This window comes from Columba livia, chromosome 3 (genome assembly GCF_036013475.1).
Source record: "Columba livia isolate bColLiv1 breed racing homer chromosome 3, bColLiv1.pat.W.v2, whole genome shotgun sequence".
Lineage (NCBI taxonomy): Eukaryota > Metazoa > Chordata > Aves > Columbiformes > Columbidae > Columba > Columba livia.
The window spans coordinates 66,644,808-66,663,716 of record NC_088604.1 but is presented as its reverse complement, the minus strand read 5'-3'; the positions used below and the strand labels follow the sequence as shown (position 1 = coordinate 66,663,716).

General features: G+C 39.1%; 1 protein-coding gene across 2 annotated transcripts; it reads left to right on the top strand.

Moving 5' to 3' along the window:
• The first annotated feature begins 1,185 nt into the window (after positions 1-1,185).
• Positions 1,186-8,962, top strand: VIP (vasoactive intestinal peptide). Of its 2 annotated transcripts, XM_065057377.1 has the most exons (7): positions 1,186-1,938; positions 2,364-2,485; positions 4,131-4,271; positions 4,645-4,749; positions 6,233-6,352; positions 7,006-7,114; positions 8,674-8,962. In XM_065057377.1, the coding sequence occupies exons 2-7, from the start codon at positions 2,373-2,375 to the stop codon at positions 8,680-8,682; spliced, it is 597 nt and encodes a 198-aa protein (XP_064913449.1). In that variant the 5' UTR covers positions 1,186-1,938; positions 2,364-2,372; the 3' UTR covers positions 8,683-8,962. The 2 variants fall into 2 exon arrangements, with proteins under 2 accessions (XP_064913449.1, XP_064913448.1); XM_065057376.1 differs by lacking the exon at positions 4,645-4,749 and having other exon boundaries at positions 1,634-1,938.
• The last annotated feature ends 9,947 nt before the right edge of the window (positions 8,963-18,909 follow it).

Here is an 18,909-nt window from a genome sequence, read left to right as displayed (position 1 = left end):
ACCCCAAGCCCTGCTCAGCGCTGGCCGCGGGCTGCCCGCGCCCTCCGGCCCGAGAGCCGCCTTCCCCCTTATCGCTGGCCCCTCCGGGTAGGAGGCTGGGCATCCGCAGCCTTCGTAGCGCCCCAACGACGCGTCTTTACGCCACGCAGGAGATGGGTTTCTCCTCCTCTCTCCTCTTTCAAGCGTGGGGGTAAAGTCTGTTGAACTTTCCCAGGTGGTACATACAACACAACGTCTATGAGCCCTAGCTGGGATATTTCTAAGGGGTGGGGGCAATAGGGTGCTATCGATGCTCATCGCGCCATTCCAGAGCAGAATTGCTTCTTCGACCTCTAGTTATGTAGTAACACGGGGAAAATTTCCTGAAATTAGACTGCTGCAGGAACTCTGGTTTTAGTCACAGCTGTCATCTGAGAAACAAATTTCCAGGCATTTTTAATCTAATTCACTTAATTTTTATGTAACTGAATTAGAAAATGTGATTAAGCATCTCAGAATCTTCGGCGTTGAGACTGCCTAACCTTTAGTGAAACACGAAACAGAGAAACTTATTAGAAGTAAGAAGAAATTGTGAAATCGTCTGTATGGATTTGTACAATCGTTACTTACTGAGTAGGAGGATTAGAAGCATAAAAAATGCTCAAGGAAAAGAAAAAACGATGATGACCTTTTCAGCTGTAATTCTTACCGCGACTCTTTGGCAGTTATTTCAGGGCAGGCACTGAAAAGACACTCTGCGACACGAAAAAGTGCTTGCAGGAGCAGCCCTGCTCTGCCGCCCCCCGCGCGGGTCCCACTCCTGCTTCTCCCATGTTTCTTTTCCTGCTGCTCACAGATCTCTTTGAGGCAGAGAAAACTCGAAGGAGAAAATCCAAGGCTTGCTATTATCTGGTTCCCCCTTGCCGTTGTACTGACTCCAGCCCCGAGGTTTGGGCTGGAGACACGTTAGCAGGCAGAGTTGACCCCCTTTCCGCGCACCGGGGTTTAACACGCGCTCCAGCCGCGTTCCCTGCGCGCCAGCACAGAGGGTGTCGGCGCGGGGATCCACAGAACGCCTATAAGCACCTACGGTGCGTGGATGCACCAAGTGGTACTTGGATGTGGGGGCTGATCTGTTTCCCACGAACACACACACTTTAAAGGAAAAAGCAAACACTGGAAAGCGCCCCTTCCGCCTGCTAAAATCAAGCTAAAGTCCAAATAAACATTTTATTTTTAAGACTCCTGCGTACTCAGGCGCTGCTGCTTGTGCAAGCTCCGGCCCATCCGACGGCGCATCCCGGGCGTGGACACCCGGCAGGGACGGGCCTGTACCAGGGACAGAGAAGGACCGGATAAGCCTGAAAACACTGTCGAATAGCCAGAGAAAGAAGCCAGCGCGGGACCGGGACTCCGCGGGGAGATACTCGAGGAGAGAGCGAAGGGCCCCTTGGGCTGCAGCCACCTCCCCTCCCTTCTGCCCCGGTTGCGTTCAGGGGGACGTGGTGCGGCGTAACCCCCGCAGCCGCCGGCCAGCCGCCTGCTCTCCTGCTTTGTGCGGTGGAATCACGCTGCCGACCGGGATCTGTTCCCCGCAAAACTAACTCATTAATATAAATCAAATAATGGGGGGGGGAGGGAAAGAGGGGGAGAGGTAGGGTGCGCGGTTGCTCATGAATTAAATATAAGCCTCTGACTGTCCTGAACAAAGCGACCGTCCCCTTGGGAAGGGTGACGTCTCCTCAGTAACGTGATTGCTTCTTCGGAAGCAGAAACGTGTAAACGCTATAAAACGCGGTGGCGCGGCGGGCAGCTCAGAGCGTGCGGCGGGACGGAGCTCTCCTCTTCACCTTCATCCTCCGCCGCCCCGTCAGCCGCGCAGCGGGGCAGGGCGCAGGCCCCCAGCAGCGCAGCGCTCCGCGCCCGCCCAGCCAGCCACACCGACAGACTTGCGGCTCCGTGAGTAACTTTGCCTCCTCCGCAGCGGCAACTTCCCAGTGCATGAGGAGGGTGTCCCCGTCCCTTTGTCCCCTTCTCCTCTCCCAGACCTGCATGGAAGGCGCCTCAGCCGTCGGGTCGCGGAGAGCGAGTCTTACCATCCGGAGCAGTGGGGGAGTGACCCCTCTTTTTTAGCGCTTAATATATATATATGTATTTTATAAGGTAGTTAAACCCCGGGCTCTGCTGTTCCCCCCACGGTGCCGGAGACCGCTTTCGGCAGGTGTCAGCTCTCTCTGCCCTACGGCAGCGAGGTCACCGTGGCGGCCCCCCTGCCGGCGGAATCCCTCGGGGCCGGGCCGGGCCGGTTTCCCCGCGGTGCCCCAGCGCAGGGCCGGTGGGTGCGGGCGGGTCGGTGGGTGACGGCTGCGCTCTTCCCTCCGCAGGTGGCGGCCATGGAGCACCGCAGCGCCTCTCCGCTCCTGCTCGCCCTCGCCCTCCTCAGCGCCCTCTGCTGGCGGGCGCGGGCGCTGCCCCCGCGGGGCGCCGCCTTCCCCCCTGTCCCGCGGTAAGACCTGCGCTCCGCGCCGCGCTGCGCCGGGTCGGTCGAGGGGGCTGTGACAACCGCCAGCTGTCCGCTGTGCTCTTCCGACAAGTGCACGGTGCATCGCTCCGTGTTCGGGTGCTCGCTCGGGGACTGGCGGGTGCTCATCTCCTCGTTGAGACTTCGGTCAAGCATGCGGGGCCGAGCCCCTCCGGTATCCGCCAAACCTGCCCTTTAAAACCACCCGAGACAGGCAGGCACCCTCAGAGGCTCCAGCAGCAATGCTACCCCACGAGCCAGCCAGCCGCGACCACCCTGTCGGAGATGGCACAGAGGATGTGTGTCAAAATGTGCTCCAGGACGTGGTGCATGTCCATTAAAACAGCCTCGGCTTTACTTACGGGAAAGATCCTTTATCACCCAAGTTCAGCTAGGTGGATGCATCTTTTAGAAAGCAGAGACATACATAGCCAAAATCAAAGACATTAAACATTCCTAAATTATGAGTGAGTGGAAGTGGTCTGTATGTACTGATGATTTTGTACTGCTGCATGCTCTGAATTATTGAAGTTGTTATTAGTCATCTTAACTAAATTAAACTAGGTGGCAGAAAGGTATATTTTACATTTAGGTAAGAGGAACATAAGGTGTAAAAAGACCAAAGAAAAACAGTATAGCAAAACATTATAGTGAGTGGTTTTCAAAAGGTGTGACTTGAGTTGGTTTATTTAACACAACAACTATGCTATTTTTTTTTGCCAGACAGAAGTCTTACATGTCTCAGATATATAAGTAATACTAATAGCTCTAATCACTGTAAAATTACAAGGAGAGTCTATCTTAGTTTTAGTATTTCATTTTTGCACATCATCATACGCAGAGGTTTAGTATACTGATGGGAGCCTGTTGTCTGTCCCAGCACTTAATAGCAGTTAGAAGAAATGCCTGATGCCAAACTACTGCTATGCAGTTAGATTGCCCTTGGTAAAATGTGAAGCACCATAAGAAACAGTAATTTATTTAAATGGGAAGTAATGGCAAATCAGTTTATACATAGCAATTGCTGTGATACATTTTGAAATGTTAAACGTGAACTTTTTAAACTTGCAGCTGGCAAATGAATTTAAACATAAGAGAATAAAAACACAGAGAGATACACTACCACACTTCATATTTAGTTTGAAATTTTTGAAGGTATATTTACTTTCTTTAGAGAAGGCCTAAGAACTGTTTCATACTGCATTTCAATGCACATTTTAAATCTTAATAGGAAGGTAAGTACTTCACAGGAATTGTTTTCACTTTGCATGTGTAGAGGTTGGTAATTCCATTCATTATTTATATAAAATGTAGTTGTTATGAAAAGCTTCATCATTATCCCTTGAACTGTAATTGACATACAGTATACACTGTTACTGGAATAAATTGTGTGCAATGACAACATATATCTAGAAAATATGCATTAAAGGGAAGGGTCTATTATGTCGATTACTCTTTCACTGAGCATGGATTATACCTGAAGGTGATTTTTGATTTGTCCGGACTACTTTAGACTGCCTTACAGATTAAAGTAGGGAGATGTGCATTTTGACACAAATCAGAATGTAAATTGCAATGAAGTGTTGCATGTCCTTAGCTAACTGTACTTCACGTTTTCCTCCTCCAACAGATTGGGAAACAGAATGCCATTTGATGGAGCCAGTGAACCTGACCATGCCCACGGGTCATTAAAGTCTGAATCAGACATTTTGCAGAACACACTACCTGAAAATGAGAAATTCTATTTTGATCTGTCCAGAATTATTGATAGGTGAGTTTTTTATTATCATAAATAAATATGATGATGCACTACTTGAATTTGGACAAAAATTGGTCACATTTTCAAATTTAGAAATAGTAAAGGAAGTATCAATTACAGAAAAAAACCCACACGGCCTCTGGTTAGCAGTAGGAGTGTCTGCAGAAATGCTGATTGCATTGCCATTCTGGCATGATGAATTCATTCACTTCTCAGGAAAGACTAAAACTTATAGTGTGAAAATTTGGAAGTTGTTTTATGAAATTAGCTTAATCTAAAATGTACAATAGATAACTTAAGGAAAGTAATATGTTTACAAAATGAACATTATCAAAATGATATGAACCCAGGTTGTATTGTAGAGTTTATTTATTGTCCATTTCAGAAATGCAAGGCATGCTGATGGAATTTTCACCAGTGTCTACAGCCATCTTTTGGCTAAACTTGCTGTGAAGAGATATCTGCATTCGCTTATTAGAAAACGAGTTAGGTGAGGTGACAATTACATTAGGTAGAGTTTTTTCCTAGCTGGCTTCATTGGCAATTTTTTACCCTTCTGTACTTAAGTTCTCATTTTTGCTATATAGAGATAATGAAAGAGAAACTGATATAATTATGGGGAAGCTGAAAATCCTATATAACAACTTAGTGGTCTTTGTTACTAAATTAATATGTTACTATTTATTCCTGATACAGCTGTGAGGCGTAGAGCAACAGACAATGCACATAGCGCTGATAATAAATAGTGGCCACATTACAATAATTATCAAGACAATTTGCTATTTCTTTTCCCCTGGTACTGTTTTTACTAGCTTGGCAGCTGAATGGCAAAAGTAAATACAAAATGACTGATTACTCAGTACTTATGTAACGACAGGGGAACACTCAATGAAATTAAGAAACAATTGGTTTACAGTGGGAACAAAAAGGATTTTTTTTTTCCTACTGTAGAACATATTGCCAGATGTTTGGGAGATCTGTATTATAGAAGGATTCAAAAAAAGAATGAGGCAAATCCATAAACAAGAGACCTGGATGCAACTTCCAGATCACAATGTTCATAAAACCAATGACCGCAGGATGCTTGGAAGGATTACTGTTCACTTCCCTTGTTTTCATATCCCTAAGCAGCAGCTACAGGGTACTCTTGGGAATGGAATAGTAGAGTACTTTGGTCTGACCTGATATGAGAGTTCCTTTAAGTGCCTACTTCATATACTCAAAAGCTGAGTGAAAATTAGGTCCTGCATTTATGTCAATGCTGCCTTTATTCGAGAACATATAGTGCCAGTACGCTCTAAACATCATTTAAAGCAGAACACACTGATGCTTCCCAAGTTGCATGAAAAATAGGCCTCCAAGTCTGGATTTCACAAGGTGTGTTTTGTCTCCTGGTACCTTCTTAAAACAACAGCTATGTATGTGACGCTACACTCTTACTTTCCTCAGAGGCAGGCTCTGTCCTGAGTTCCATATGAACAGTAACCAGGTCCCTTAAAAGCTTAAACTAGTCTGTCTGCACCTTGGCTTTGTAGTAAAATATATTTACATAAATGATAGGAATCAGAAGAAAGTAATTTTATTAAAAAGGTTAACCTGAGAACAGACATGGGAGAGTCATGAAATCCACACTCAGCCATTTGATCCTGCATAATTCCTGTGACAGGGACTCTAGAAATCACAGCCTACGGATCCTAATTGCATGGGCCATGGCAAAGTTGAGCAGGAGAAGACTGAATACTGATCCTTAGAACTCGATCATTGTTATTAAAATATGTATTAAGCAGTAGAAGAAATGGCTTCTTTTCAACAAAAGAAAGACCCAAAGTCATAGCTGGAAATTAAAGCTGAAATGGAAATTTGATTTTATTTAACTAACCTACGTTGTAAAATCTGTTTCACTCATTTAATGGTATCTTCTTTTAAATGTATATAATCTCTTAATTTGGCTTTTGTAATTTTTGTATTTCCAGCTCCCAGGACAGTCCTGTCAAACGCCACTCTGACGCTGTCTTCACTGACAACTACAGCCGCTTTCGAAAGCAAATGGCTGTGAAGAAGTACTTAAATTCAGTTTTAACTGGAAAAAGAAGGTACTACAAGAAAGCCAATACTTATTGTTTCCATACTTGTATGGTATTAAAATAAAAAAGATTTATACCCACGTAAGTGTACAGAGAGGACAAACAAAGGGCAATGTACGTTAATGACTTTATAACATAGTTTATAACATGGTTTTCAAATACAGACAGCGTTTTCTTCCAGACTGGAACAGACGCTACAATCAGATTAGAATAAAAGAATAAAGAGGAGACAGCATCTGGCGATTTAAAAAAGCTTCTGTCAGAATCTTAAAATGGTTTTATTTATTTAAAAAAACCTCTTAAAGAAAAATCCACAGAGCTATGGAACATGAACAACAATTTTCTAAAGAAAATGCACTCTCTGTTGAAAATTTGCCTTTAAGTAAGCACATAAAATGAAGACCCAGAAAGACCTAATCAGTACAGGTGAGAAATGCCAGTACATGTTTTTGTAGATCTTATATTCTGTTTGTATACTCACTCATTTAGACAACCGTTTTTAAATACCATGTCTCTTCCCCCACTAAACATGTTATTTCATGTGGTTTATAACACTTTGGTATAAGTGTAACAAAATGTGCAACAGCTACAGGTAGAAGAAATCTTAGCTTGCTTGTTTGCTTTCTCTGAGAGCAGTAAAACTTGTTTCTGATCCCTAACAGCCAGGAAGAGCTCAACCCTGCTAAACTTCGAGATGAAGCAGAACTTCTTGAACCTTCCTTTTCAGAAAACTATGATTCTGTAGATGATCTGCTGAGCCGCCTCCCACTGGTATGCCCAGATTTTCTTTCCTTTTGCTGTTACTTCACTTGACCCATAAAATGAGATTAATCATACATAAAGCGTGGTCTATCAGAAAAGCAGAATAATGTAGGAAAGAGACATGTTCTGCAAAACGCTGCATATTTCCACAGGGATTGTGCCTGAATATGATAATAATTTTTATAACAATAATTAAGTTATGCCATGATTGCTGTTGCTGAAAATTCCTAATTAAATGGCACTGTTAATAATGCACCTAACTCACTTGGGTGTTTCAACTTGTGTGCACCACAGCATAAACGCAGAATTGACTAATTTTTATTTACAAAGATGATTATTTCTTCAGAGAACATACTCCAGGATATTTCATTTAATTACAAAAAAGAAAAAAATCTGCACATTTTGTTTAACATCTATTTCATTATAAGGGAGTTGCCCCTAGAATTAAGTGGATGAGCAACATGAACCCTAAACATTAAGAAAGCACTTGACTCCCATCTAAGGTGTACTGCAGAGGGATCATCTGACATGCAAATATTGCATTACTGTTTTCCAGTTAGCGAATACTATTTTTCTAAAATAGTTCACAAATACTTTTTGTTGTTGTTGTTGTTTACTGAAATGTAAACCCTTCTACATCACAGCACTTACAGGGACATAAAATTGAAAAGGTAACATAGAAGGGAATTTGGCTTGCTATTCTCGAATGTATGTTATGAAATTGATGATAGGATGCTTTTTGACATTCAGCTGTGCTTCAACTACAAGTAAGAAAAAAGGCTACTCTTGAAGGTAACTTTCTCGGGGGAGAGGGAGAGAGCATAAAAGAAAAGACATTTTCCAAACAGTCATTTCCTTCCAAGACTGAAAGAAAGTGTTCTTTTCCTTTCCGTGAATGTAGCAGTTCCTCTAAAATTCCCAGAGATTAGAAAAGACATAAACTGCTTATACCTTAAGGAACAACAACAACAACAACAAATTGTAAATGATGGGATTCAGGAAAGACATTTTATTTCTAGACAAGATTATTGCAAAAATATCTGCTCCTGGATTTTGTACCTCCTAAAACTTCTGAGTAAGTGGGAGAGAATAGAGGTACAGTGGGTTGTGGATGTCTTCCTCAGAATATTTTCAGTCCTTTCCTTTTTTATGGACCAAATGGATGACCCAGATTTCCCTATAGGTGAATAGTTTACTCAATATTGACCATTACTGGCCATTTTGTCGCAGTGCCTAGTTGCTGAAGTAGCATGTATCAAGCAACCTGAATATGCGTATCCATTTCAAGGATACAGTTGTTTTCAAAGCGAGCCATTCAGCTGTAGGCCAAAATGTGGTAACACTTTTGTCTAACCCTTCAACCTTTCCTCCTCATCCTACAGCCTGTCTGCTGACTGTAATGCCCACCAAGGTCTTGTAAATAGCTCCATATCATGCTTGACAGCCCCAAGCACAGCCGTTGTTTTGTATCAAGTGTTACTTCTTGTCTGCTGTCTGCTTTTGTAAGCCTGATGGTGCAATTGCTTACTAAAGTGGCTTTTAAAACATATTTCTCCTTTGTTTTTCAGGACCTCTGAAAGACACCTGGTGAAGTCTACGACAAGAACAAGTTATTTTTGAGTTCCACATAGTATTTCAAAGAGATGACTTTAGTCATCAAACCAGAACAAATATGTTGTGAAGTGAAAGTTGTGATATATTTGTTTCTTATGTAATAAAAGTTGATATTTACATTGTAAATATTACTCTAGAGTTCTCTACTGAAAGCTGTACATATGGATGCCAGTTTAACTCATGAGAAGTCTGTGAGTCCATATGCTGTAAATCCTTTACTTCAATAAATTCATTTGAAAATGAGCGTGCAGTTGAAAAAGCCCATCATTACTAATTAGTTGGCTTATTTTGGATACAGTACAACTTCACAAAAACCTATAGGATAATAGGGATACATTTCCAAGCAGCTTCATAAACAACTGTAAAAATGAGAGAAAAATAACATGCGAAGTGTGTAAAAATACATTACAAAGATCTCTGAAGGTTGCTGCTGTGCAAAAGGGAATGCTTCTCTAGCAGCTTAACAAGCAACCAGAGAAAATGAAAAAGCATTACAAATCATTTAACCTCTGACAAAATCTTTCCTTCCTGTTCACATGTTAAATATTTCACAATATACAATTTATATTAAGACCAGAAATGTATCCTTTATTTTCAATCATGGTTTAGATGCTTTGGGGCAAGAAAACAAGTGAAGAATTCTGTCCCTTGATTTGTTTGGTGCCTAAAGTCACCAGTTATTCTACATTTAATTGTCTGTAGCTTTGATAATGAAACTATTCCCTATATATAAAATATAACTGAAGGCACTTTACTAGCTTTTCGCAATTAATGTAATTTACAGAATACACAGACAATAAATCGTCTTATTTTCACAGCGAACTATTACTGGTTTGAATCAGTGCTAAAGGTACCTGTAACAGTAGACTTCCCAGTATGTACTGTTTCTACTATAGTAATAGATGAAGATAATATTTTTAAACTAAGGTATACTATGTTTTATCAGAAAAACAAGCAAGTAGGCCTCTAGTCCCTATTTCTTTAGCTTCATATAATTGTAGCTTAGTATGGAACTGGAAATTTACAGTTGATTGACTGTTGCTATGATTCTGAATCTGGTTGTATTTTATTAAGATTGTAGATTCTAAAAATTGGATTATTTTCTAAAGAATTAGTTTCTGTCATGAGGACCAATAGTTCCATTGCAGTGAGGAAAGTGTGTGGTACTGCATGCACAACATATGAAATGCAAATTCATGCATGATACCAGCCATAACACTCCTATGACTCCCCTCCCACATCCTAGAAAGCGATGAAATTTGAAGCAGAAAAACTTATCAGACCTACTTACAAGTTCAATTTAGAATTTCAAGTATATTTATGTATCATACATATGCACACATAGAGACTGATAAAACTGATTTACAAGTTTCACTTACAAGTTTACTGTTCTCATTTAGAAGGAAGCTTCAAACATGATAAAATTTGAGATTTATAGAGACTAGTTCTCATAAATATGCAGCCTTCTGATTTGCATTTATTTTGAGTATTGGCAACTGTTTGTCAAAAGAAAACCAGCTTACACAGATCAGATGCTATTATTGCTATTTCTATCTAGCCTTGACAGAATTTATTTTAGCCTAAGACAATGAATGGTTCACAAACTTTAGGTGTAATTTTGAAGTCTTTTCTTGAAAAGTGATCTTCTAATAGTGGTCCACTCTCAATTCCTATTTTATTAGGAATGCTTGAGTGCAAAAGTAGCTATGGAAACATGTGAAGGATACTAACAAACTGATGCTGTAGTACTTAACTGGAAACTGCCTTCAGTGTAGTTTGAACTGTGTTAGGATTCCTGTGATAAGCAGTCTTTAAAAAAGTAAGTGAAAACAGAACAAAACAGAACAGAACCAAAGCTGCATATGGTCTTCATATACAGAACTTTTTGTTTAAATATAAATAATACTCATTCACTCAATTTAAAGTAACAAAAATGGGAGCAAGGGAGCAAGCAAACTTTTGACTCCATAATTTTAATATTTTTTTTTTTTCCTAAATTTACCTTTTGTTTTGTTTTGTTTATTTCCAGTTTACCAATAAGGTGTCTGATGGAAGAGCTTGTCTTCCATGTCTAATGTTTAATCGCCACAATATTTTTTTCCCCACAGAAAACTGTAGAACCTTAGAACATGTATTTTCTCTGTTACAATGGAGACGTAGCGGGTTACAGAAAAAAGGGACGCTTATTAGGGAATCATATGTAAATATCTTGTAAAACCTAAAATTAATACCATAATTATAATAACTAAAGTAATGCTGTGATAGCTTCCTCAGAGGATTAGGAAATAAATACATTCTAAAAGGCATGCTAAATTTTATATACCTTTTAGCAAAAACCTAGCACTGAAAGGAGGGGTACTAACCTCCAGAAAAATACATCTGACTTGACATTTATGATAAAGGATGACTTTTAACTTGTCATAGCAACTTCTGACATTCTATAGAAGATAGAAGGCCTAGTTAATACATTGAGACTATTCAGTTGTGGAAGATATAATATTGTTTACCCCAACTCCACAGGCAAGTGGTTATGGTAAGGTTAAATGATAAAATTAAATAAAAATTCACAGCATTTCACTGAATGAGACCAATTTTCAGTCTGACGCAAATCTTACAACTCATCTGCAAAATGTCATAAGAGTGGGATCAGTCTGTTGTGTTAATTAGGAAAATGAAAGGGGCAGCTCCAAATAGAGTGTCAAGAGGACGATTAGGAGGAAAACTAATACCCAGGAGATTTAGAAGAACATCACTGGCAGAGAGAACAAAAACACTTTGGAGAAAGGAATGAAACTATGAAGAGTTATTGGGGTATATGTTAAATAAACATCTCACCAGGTTTCTCCTTAATTTCACTTCTAACAGAGGGTAGGAATATCTGTGACTGTAGAGGATAGAACTCTTTTTTCTTTCTTTTTTTTTTTTTTTTTTGAATTGAATGGGCTTTGCATTTTGGACCTACCCCATGGAGCTCTTAAAGAAAGGGACAGAATCATCTTTAAGTGCATCTTTAGCGGCACTGGAAGGGGATATTTTCTGGTTCTGCACCCACAGACAGGATTTGCATGCTTGTGTGAATCTGTATAATCATCACTCAGTCAGGAGCAACCCTCAGGATTGTGTGTAGGACCATGAGAATTACTAAAGTTGACAAAACGTTTTAAAATTACAGCTGGTAAAAACACATTAAAAATGAATAAAACCCTAACAGCTCCTCTGATATTTTAAATGGATTTGAGGGGCTATGAGTGCTCCACCTGAAAGTCTGAGACCTATTTTCTGTTTAAAAACATGAAAACAGTTAACTTGGATCCAAAGCATAGGCATAATTTCATGTATATGAATTTTGAATTCTTCGCAAAGAAAGAACTTTAGGGAAAAGAGGTCTGTATACCAGAAAAATGTATTTGCTTGCAAGGCATTAGGGAAAGGTAGATGGAAAAGGCTGTTCACCACCTTTTGAAATACTGCCTGTGCTTTCCACTATGTCTTGTTTTTTTCTTATTTTCTCTCTCCCCCCTTCACTTACCACAAGTTTCTCCACTCTTTGTTGATACCTTCACCTTTGGCTTGCAAAGCTAGTGTATGAATGTATACCTATGCTTTTTGAGAGGAACAGTTACAGTAGACCTTAAACTTCTGGTACAGCAATCCATTAACTGCCAGCCTTGCTCATGGAGCTGAGTATTGCAGAGAATCTCCACAACTAGATTTGCAGGAGCAACCTGTCCTGCTCACAGACAGACTCTGACTTCTCACCGGAGATTTTCCATCTGGTTTGTGACTGGCACAGAAGGCTGACCTTTCCTTGGAAACATCAAACAGAACATGTGGCCTCATGAGGCTTGTGCTGGCTCAGGCAACTACAATATTTTCAGCTTTTTTCCTTTCTGCTTTGGAACAGTTGCAGGCATATCACTTGCCAGGTTGACAAGCTGGTTTTAAGACTGGAGGTAGGAAACTAGACACCGATGTTTTACATCAACCTTTTAAAAAAATTCTGAAGAATAATTTGATGTATCTTTCAATTCTGAAGTAAAAAAGGCAATAGAAGTTTTACTTTAGTTCATACACATAAACATGCATGCCACTTAGTAGGGAGGGAAGTAAACCCCAAACGTTCCCCTTGTAAGGATAAGTATTTTCAATAAATTAATTGATCAACATTTGTAAATAAAAGTATGACTGATTATTCAAAGATCAAGCTGAAAGGGACATAAATCATAATGGTACAGTGAAAAAGACAATTCTCTAAATATCAACACTTGCATGGTGAGAACAATATTTTCAATAGAGCATGTTTTTGGGAAAGAATGAGGGTTGTTTCGACAACGAAAGAAAGAAAAGGAGAAAAAAGATCTTGTCCTTCCATACTGAGTGAACTATTTAATATCAGATAGAGTTTTGCATGGGGTAATAAACATAAAAGGGTATATGTGAGGTTGCTGCATAAGATTAATTTTCTGGATTTTTTCTTGAACTAGCTGGGACATTTAGAAGCCCCATTTCACATTTCAATGAGACCACAACTTCTAAGAGCTTAAGTTATTTCCAAACATGGGATATAAATGCTTTTAATGTGTCTATCCTATTAATAGATGCCCAGGTTATTAGGTAATTTCCCCTAGATGTCTAAACACATCCTTTTACATGGTTATAGCCTGTATTTTTTAATCCAACTTCCTTAATCCTGCAGTTGAGGGGAGTGACAAATGCATCCCTTGTGTTGCTTTTCCATCATCTGCAATACTGGGCAGCCAGGTGATGGCCACAGCACCCTCGGTCCTTTGCTGCTCCTACCAGCTTGAGGAAGGGGAAATGGAGGTGAAGTCACAGCAAAATCCTAGCAGGTTATTGAAGAGATTAGGATAAAGAGAGCTATATGTCCTTTGACATTCTCTGTGAGTAATGAGTGGTATAGGTTACACACTGGCCAGTCACCAGTGTTAATGCTTCAAAAGGAGGAAGAAAGAGAGCCAGGCAAGCACTCACTTGTGTATTTATGCCATGTATATTAAAATATTATGCTAAAATGTAATGCCAGTGACAACGAGGGACTGAGGATCTCCTTTCATCCATAGCTGAAGGATTACAACAGGGATTACCTTCTGGATCATTAGTCTACTGCTGTGCAGGAATAAAGAAATCCAGCTGAGTGGACTACTTGGGTCATCGCTCTTTAATTTATGACTCATTCATTGTTCAGCACAGGTGAGAATACAAGTGCTTCACGTACCCTTCTTTCACAGAGAAAGGGCTTGATTCTGTAAAGATCAAATTTAATGGGGCATTGCATGTTCTGTAACTTTCAGGCTCCTTTTGAATGTATTTTCCCAAATAATGGCTAATTAAAAATTTAATTTCCTTGGCCTGAGCCCAGTTGAATAGCTTTTGCACGTTTACAATATTCTGAAGAGTTCTGGAATAATATGTGAGATAATTAGGTTGCTTTTCGACAATGGAACAAACAGAACTTCACCTAGTAAAGTCAGAATGACATTTCAATGGGACTTTTTCTTGGCCATTCTTTATAAGTATGTTTGCAGGATCTGATTAATAAATAAGTGAATGGCCAATAGACAATTTATCTCTGTAGTAAGGACTAATCCATACAAATGCCCTATTTTATATTTCTAATTACATTAGCACTTAACAATTCCCTGAAAGAAATCTATCAGAAACTCTGCTTCAAATACATACTGTGTTTTTTATTAATTTTATGTTTGCTGAGTGATAAGCTCCAGTGTAAAAACAACAAGAAACATAATTACAATGTATGCAGATTACTAAATTATTTTCTGTTAAAAAGTGAAGAAATTGATGAAGCGGAACCTCTCCTGACCAAGCTTTATTCTGTAGCTGCGGCGGTAGACCAGAGTGGAAAAAATTAGGGTTTCATGGACTTTTACACTGTCTCTGTTAAAATTTAAAGCAGACTTTATGCTACTGTAATCTAGGCTGTTTGATTACATTTTGTATGAGCTGTGCATGGAGGAGCTCTGACAGGTTTAGGAACTACAGCCTTCCAAATTCAGCCCACATACACACATGCACACACACAGCTTAAAGAGATTCTCTTCAGCTAGTTCTGCACCAGTTGAGGACTTTGTACTGTGGATTTCCCTGAGTTCCCACTATTAGACTTCTTTTTATTACTGGACATAAACAAAGGCATTTGAAAGAGCATCTAATTGTAACTTACCTGCATAAAATCACAGTACACGTGTGACACTACAAGAAAGAGACAACTTGGCAGAGTATTAATCATTGTGGGAGAATCTGCTGCTGATAAAATAAGAACAATCCAAGTCCTAGTAATTTTAAAATAAAATTTGATACTTAATTTAAAAATTATGAAATATTCAGATATCTTCCCAGTTTCCTCATTAATATCCTCAGAAACGGAGGCTTGGCCAGGTCTAATTTCCTGAGATTTTCAGCTCAAATTTTGCAAAAAAATGTACTGCTTTTTAGTGCTTAGATACACTACATACATGTACAAACCTCTTGAAGTAATTGCCCGGATATGACATAACTAATAAGATTTTCTTTTTCTTCTTTTTGAGCTGTTTGCTCTATGACAGCTTTTCAGAACTGTATTGATTAAAGAATTTCATTCAGACAATAATTCTAAGTAAATTATACAGATATTAAGTTACCAAGGACAGCTTGTCTAGCTGTGATTTTTCCTTTGCATTCTGTAGTTTAGATACAAACATAAACTGGAACATATTGCTAATGTTTTGCACAAGGAAACAAAATAAAACTAAATAAAAGTAAATGGAAAAAGAACTTATGCTCTATGTGTACTTGGTAGTGGCGGAAAGTTTTAAACTGAACCATTCAAACATAGGTATAAAAATGTATTTAGACTTCCTAAAGCTGGTTACACAGTTACCCAGAAGAACGAATGTTTTTAATCTTGTTTTCCTTTTGCTAGTACTGACTGACAGCGAACAAGAACTCCAAGAGACTGGATTTTGAAAAGTGCTTCAAACAACTTGATTTGGTTAGGAGGCAATTTGTGTAAGTAATGAACCACTCATGTCTAGTCTAGAAAATATTTGTAGAATGTGTTGCAAGTACAGTATTTTTCAGATACACCATTGTCCTTCTGCTTTAGTGAAAGACCCAGCACATCTATGACTTCTCTGAATTACTGTGGCTTATAGGAGTAAACCCTGCATTCACAGCCTGTCAAAGGCACATAGTACTTCTCTGATAGTGAACAAATGTGACCCCTTCTCCAGTCATACAATAGATGTGCCCACATCTTGGATATAGGATGATGTTGTTACTTATGTAAAAATATTTCTGTGGAGGTGCATATAGTTATTTGGAACATTATGAATTCGTGCATTTCCTGACACTTTGTATTCCTGGTTAAATTTGTTTTAGTTATAGAGATAGAAGATTTCCTTACACCTATGGACACAGAAGCTGTGCCTATAACTGTACAATGTAATCAAAACTGTAACTTCAAAATAAAAGAACGGCTTAAAGTTGATATAATTTCTTTCCATAAGTTAATCAGGGATAAACACATAGGGGAAGGAAAGCTGTTTACACAAAAAGGATAATGCTTGTGGGAGACCAAGAACAAGATCCCTAGGGAGGCAGTCATGACCCCAAGCCTGGCAGTATTCAAGAAGAGACTGGACAACACCTTCAGACACATGGTGTGAACTGTGGGGTTGCCGTGTGCAGGGAATGGAGTTGGACTCGATGATCCTTGTGGGTCCCTTCCAAGTCAGGACATTCTATGATTCTATGATAAGTTTGTGTAAATTAGCACAGAATAAATTTAGGTGAGAAATAAGATGAAGTTTCTAGCTATCACAGAGCTGAAATTCTGGAAGGATATTCTAAACTGAATTTTAAACTTGTATTTCATAAATTTAGTACATTTATTAGTTTGACAAATTGATTTGGCGTTCCTGCGATAGCAAGGACTAAGTCTTGGATATCCAAGGGATCTGAATACTATATTCCAATTCAACATATAAGAGAGTCACATGTCAGCAAACACTAAAGCTTTTCATTATAGATGCCTGTTATTTAACAATATCTGAGCTGCATTTTAGTTGTTTCGTTGTGTAGTTTCACATAAAGAGAAACTTAGATGGTTGTCAGTATTGAAGCTGTACTGATTTCACTTTTCTAAAGCTGTCAGTAAATGCAGAGATGTAGAGAATAATCAATGTCTTGGGCCACAAAATACTTTCAGAGAAAGTGAAATCTCATACATATAAAAATATCACTCAAAACTAAGGAAGGCTACAGTTTTAGGTGGAAAAAAATTGAACACATATTACTATTTTCAGTGTTGCATGATAAATCAAATACCATTGGGAAAATGTGCTTTGCTGCATGTTTACTAACTCAGTATACATAACAATATATGTGTGCATATTCCCACACACACTTGCATATATAGCTGTTTCTCTGATTCTTGGTGGGTCTTATACTTTCCAGTGGAAATCCATGAAGCACAAACAATAAACACAATTAATCTAAACTTTGTTTCCTGCTACCTTCAAGTTCACTATATCAGTGAAGTGGGTTACTGTATCATTGAAGTTCACTTTTCATTACTCTTTAGAAATTCCTTTTAAAGAATTATTTCTGAGTTTTTGCTTTGGGGTTACACAGGGAGGAGTGAAACAGTTGAGATCTGGATTCCCTATAGTCTTTATAAGTCCTCACAATGTCACTGTTAGTTGTAGACAAAGAATACCGGACTGGCTCTTTAGATCTACAAAAAAGTGAAGCTATGTCATGATCACATATTATATTGTTCTTGTGAACCCCAAAATCTCTGAGACTTAGGAAATGAGGATAGAAATGAAGATGAAATAGACTGCTAATTTTATGGGTAAGCCAAAAAAATGCCCATATAAGGAGAAAAATTGTACTGTATCCCATGCAAGACTACAAAAAACATTGTGTATAAGGATCCAAATATACTGTTCTGATATGCTGAGAGTTTTCCGCAGAGTCCTATTCATGAATCATTTGCTAAGCAATCGTATTGAATCAGTCTAATAAAGAAAACAGATATCAGTTTTAGACATTCTCCTAATCGTATTCTCCTTTATATATCACAACTCCATTGTGATCACATCAGATAAAAAGAATATGTTGTGCCAGGTAACACCTTTAAAGCTGAAACTTATGGCATAATATGATATGATACAAAAAAAAATAAATCTAGATACTATTTAATCATAGCAGTCGGCATTAGGTTAATTGAAGTCCATTTGACAGAGCTCTCAGAGAGTTTCAATACGTTTAATAGGAAAGAGAAGAATTATCAGGTGAGTCAGTCATCTCAAATTATTTCTCATTTATAGTAGCTTAGGCTTTAGGACATGTTAATTAGTTCAGAATGAAAATTCCTGCCTAAGAGCTAGTTGTTACACAGCCTCTGGCTGAACTGAACTTCACAATAAATCCCTACCACAAGATGAGAAATCATTCTCTATCTAAAATGTCCTCTTGACCTAGAGAATGATCCCAACCACGTTTTTCTGGGATGATTCACATGCATAATTCAGAGGCGATCAGTTGTACTGGTTTCCATACTCCTGAAGGAATAAGAGAGAAATAAAGAAATTAGAGAGGAAATATAATTAATGAGCAATGAGGACTGTTAAAAAGGTAGATCTGATTGCAGCAAGCACCTGGGAAATCTATTAAGATCACAATTAACTTGTTATTTCATCTGATCTGGAAGAGTTCAACTTGTTATAATGGCACTTCTGGACAAGGTATGATTTTACAGATGGTTTTCCTACTTTAAATGTCAAGTTATGCACCCAAACAAAAAAAAAATCCAAATGCCCTTTCCTCAGGTGTTTCTCTCAAATTCAATTCCGTCTGATTCTGAATCTTTTCGGAGCCCTCCAATATCTGCTGGCATAAAAATGCTGCTCAACCACGCATACAGATGCCTCCTCTCCTGCTTGGCAGGGATTTTCTTAGCAGGCAGGCCGAGGATAAATATCACCATGGCATTCTCTCAGGAACATTGCATTAGTGCGCGTTACAAGAGTTTAATGGTGACTGACTTGGATCACAAGGGCTGCTTTCCTCCTTTTAGATCGTAAAGTACAGGAGCTGTACGAAGAGTACTACAACTCAGTTTGCACATACAAGGTGATTTATTCCATGATAAGTTTTTGCAGAAA

Excerpts from the sequence above, each read along its gene's own strand:
- VIP (XM_065057377.1), top strand. The coding sequence starts at position 2,373 with ATGGAGCACCGCAGCGCCTCTCCGCTCCTGCTCGCCCTCGCCCTCCTC. Across the intron at positions 2,486-4,130 it reads GCCTTCCCCCCTGTCCCGCG|ATTGGGAAACAGAATGCCAT; the intron begins GTAAGACCTGCG and ends CTCCTCCAACAG. Across the intron at positions 4,272-4,644 it reads CTGTCCAGAATTATTGATAG|AAATGCAAGGCATGCTGATG; the intron begins GTGAGTTTTTTA and ends TGTCCATTTCAG.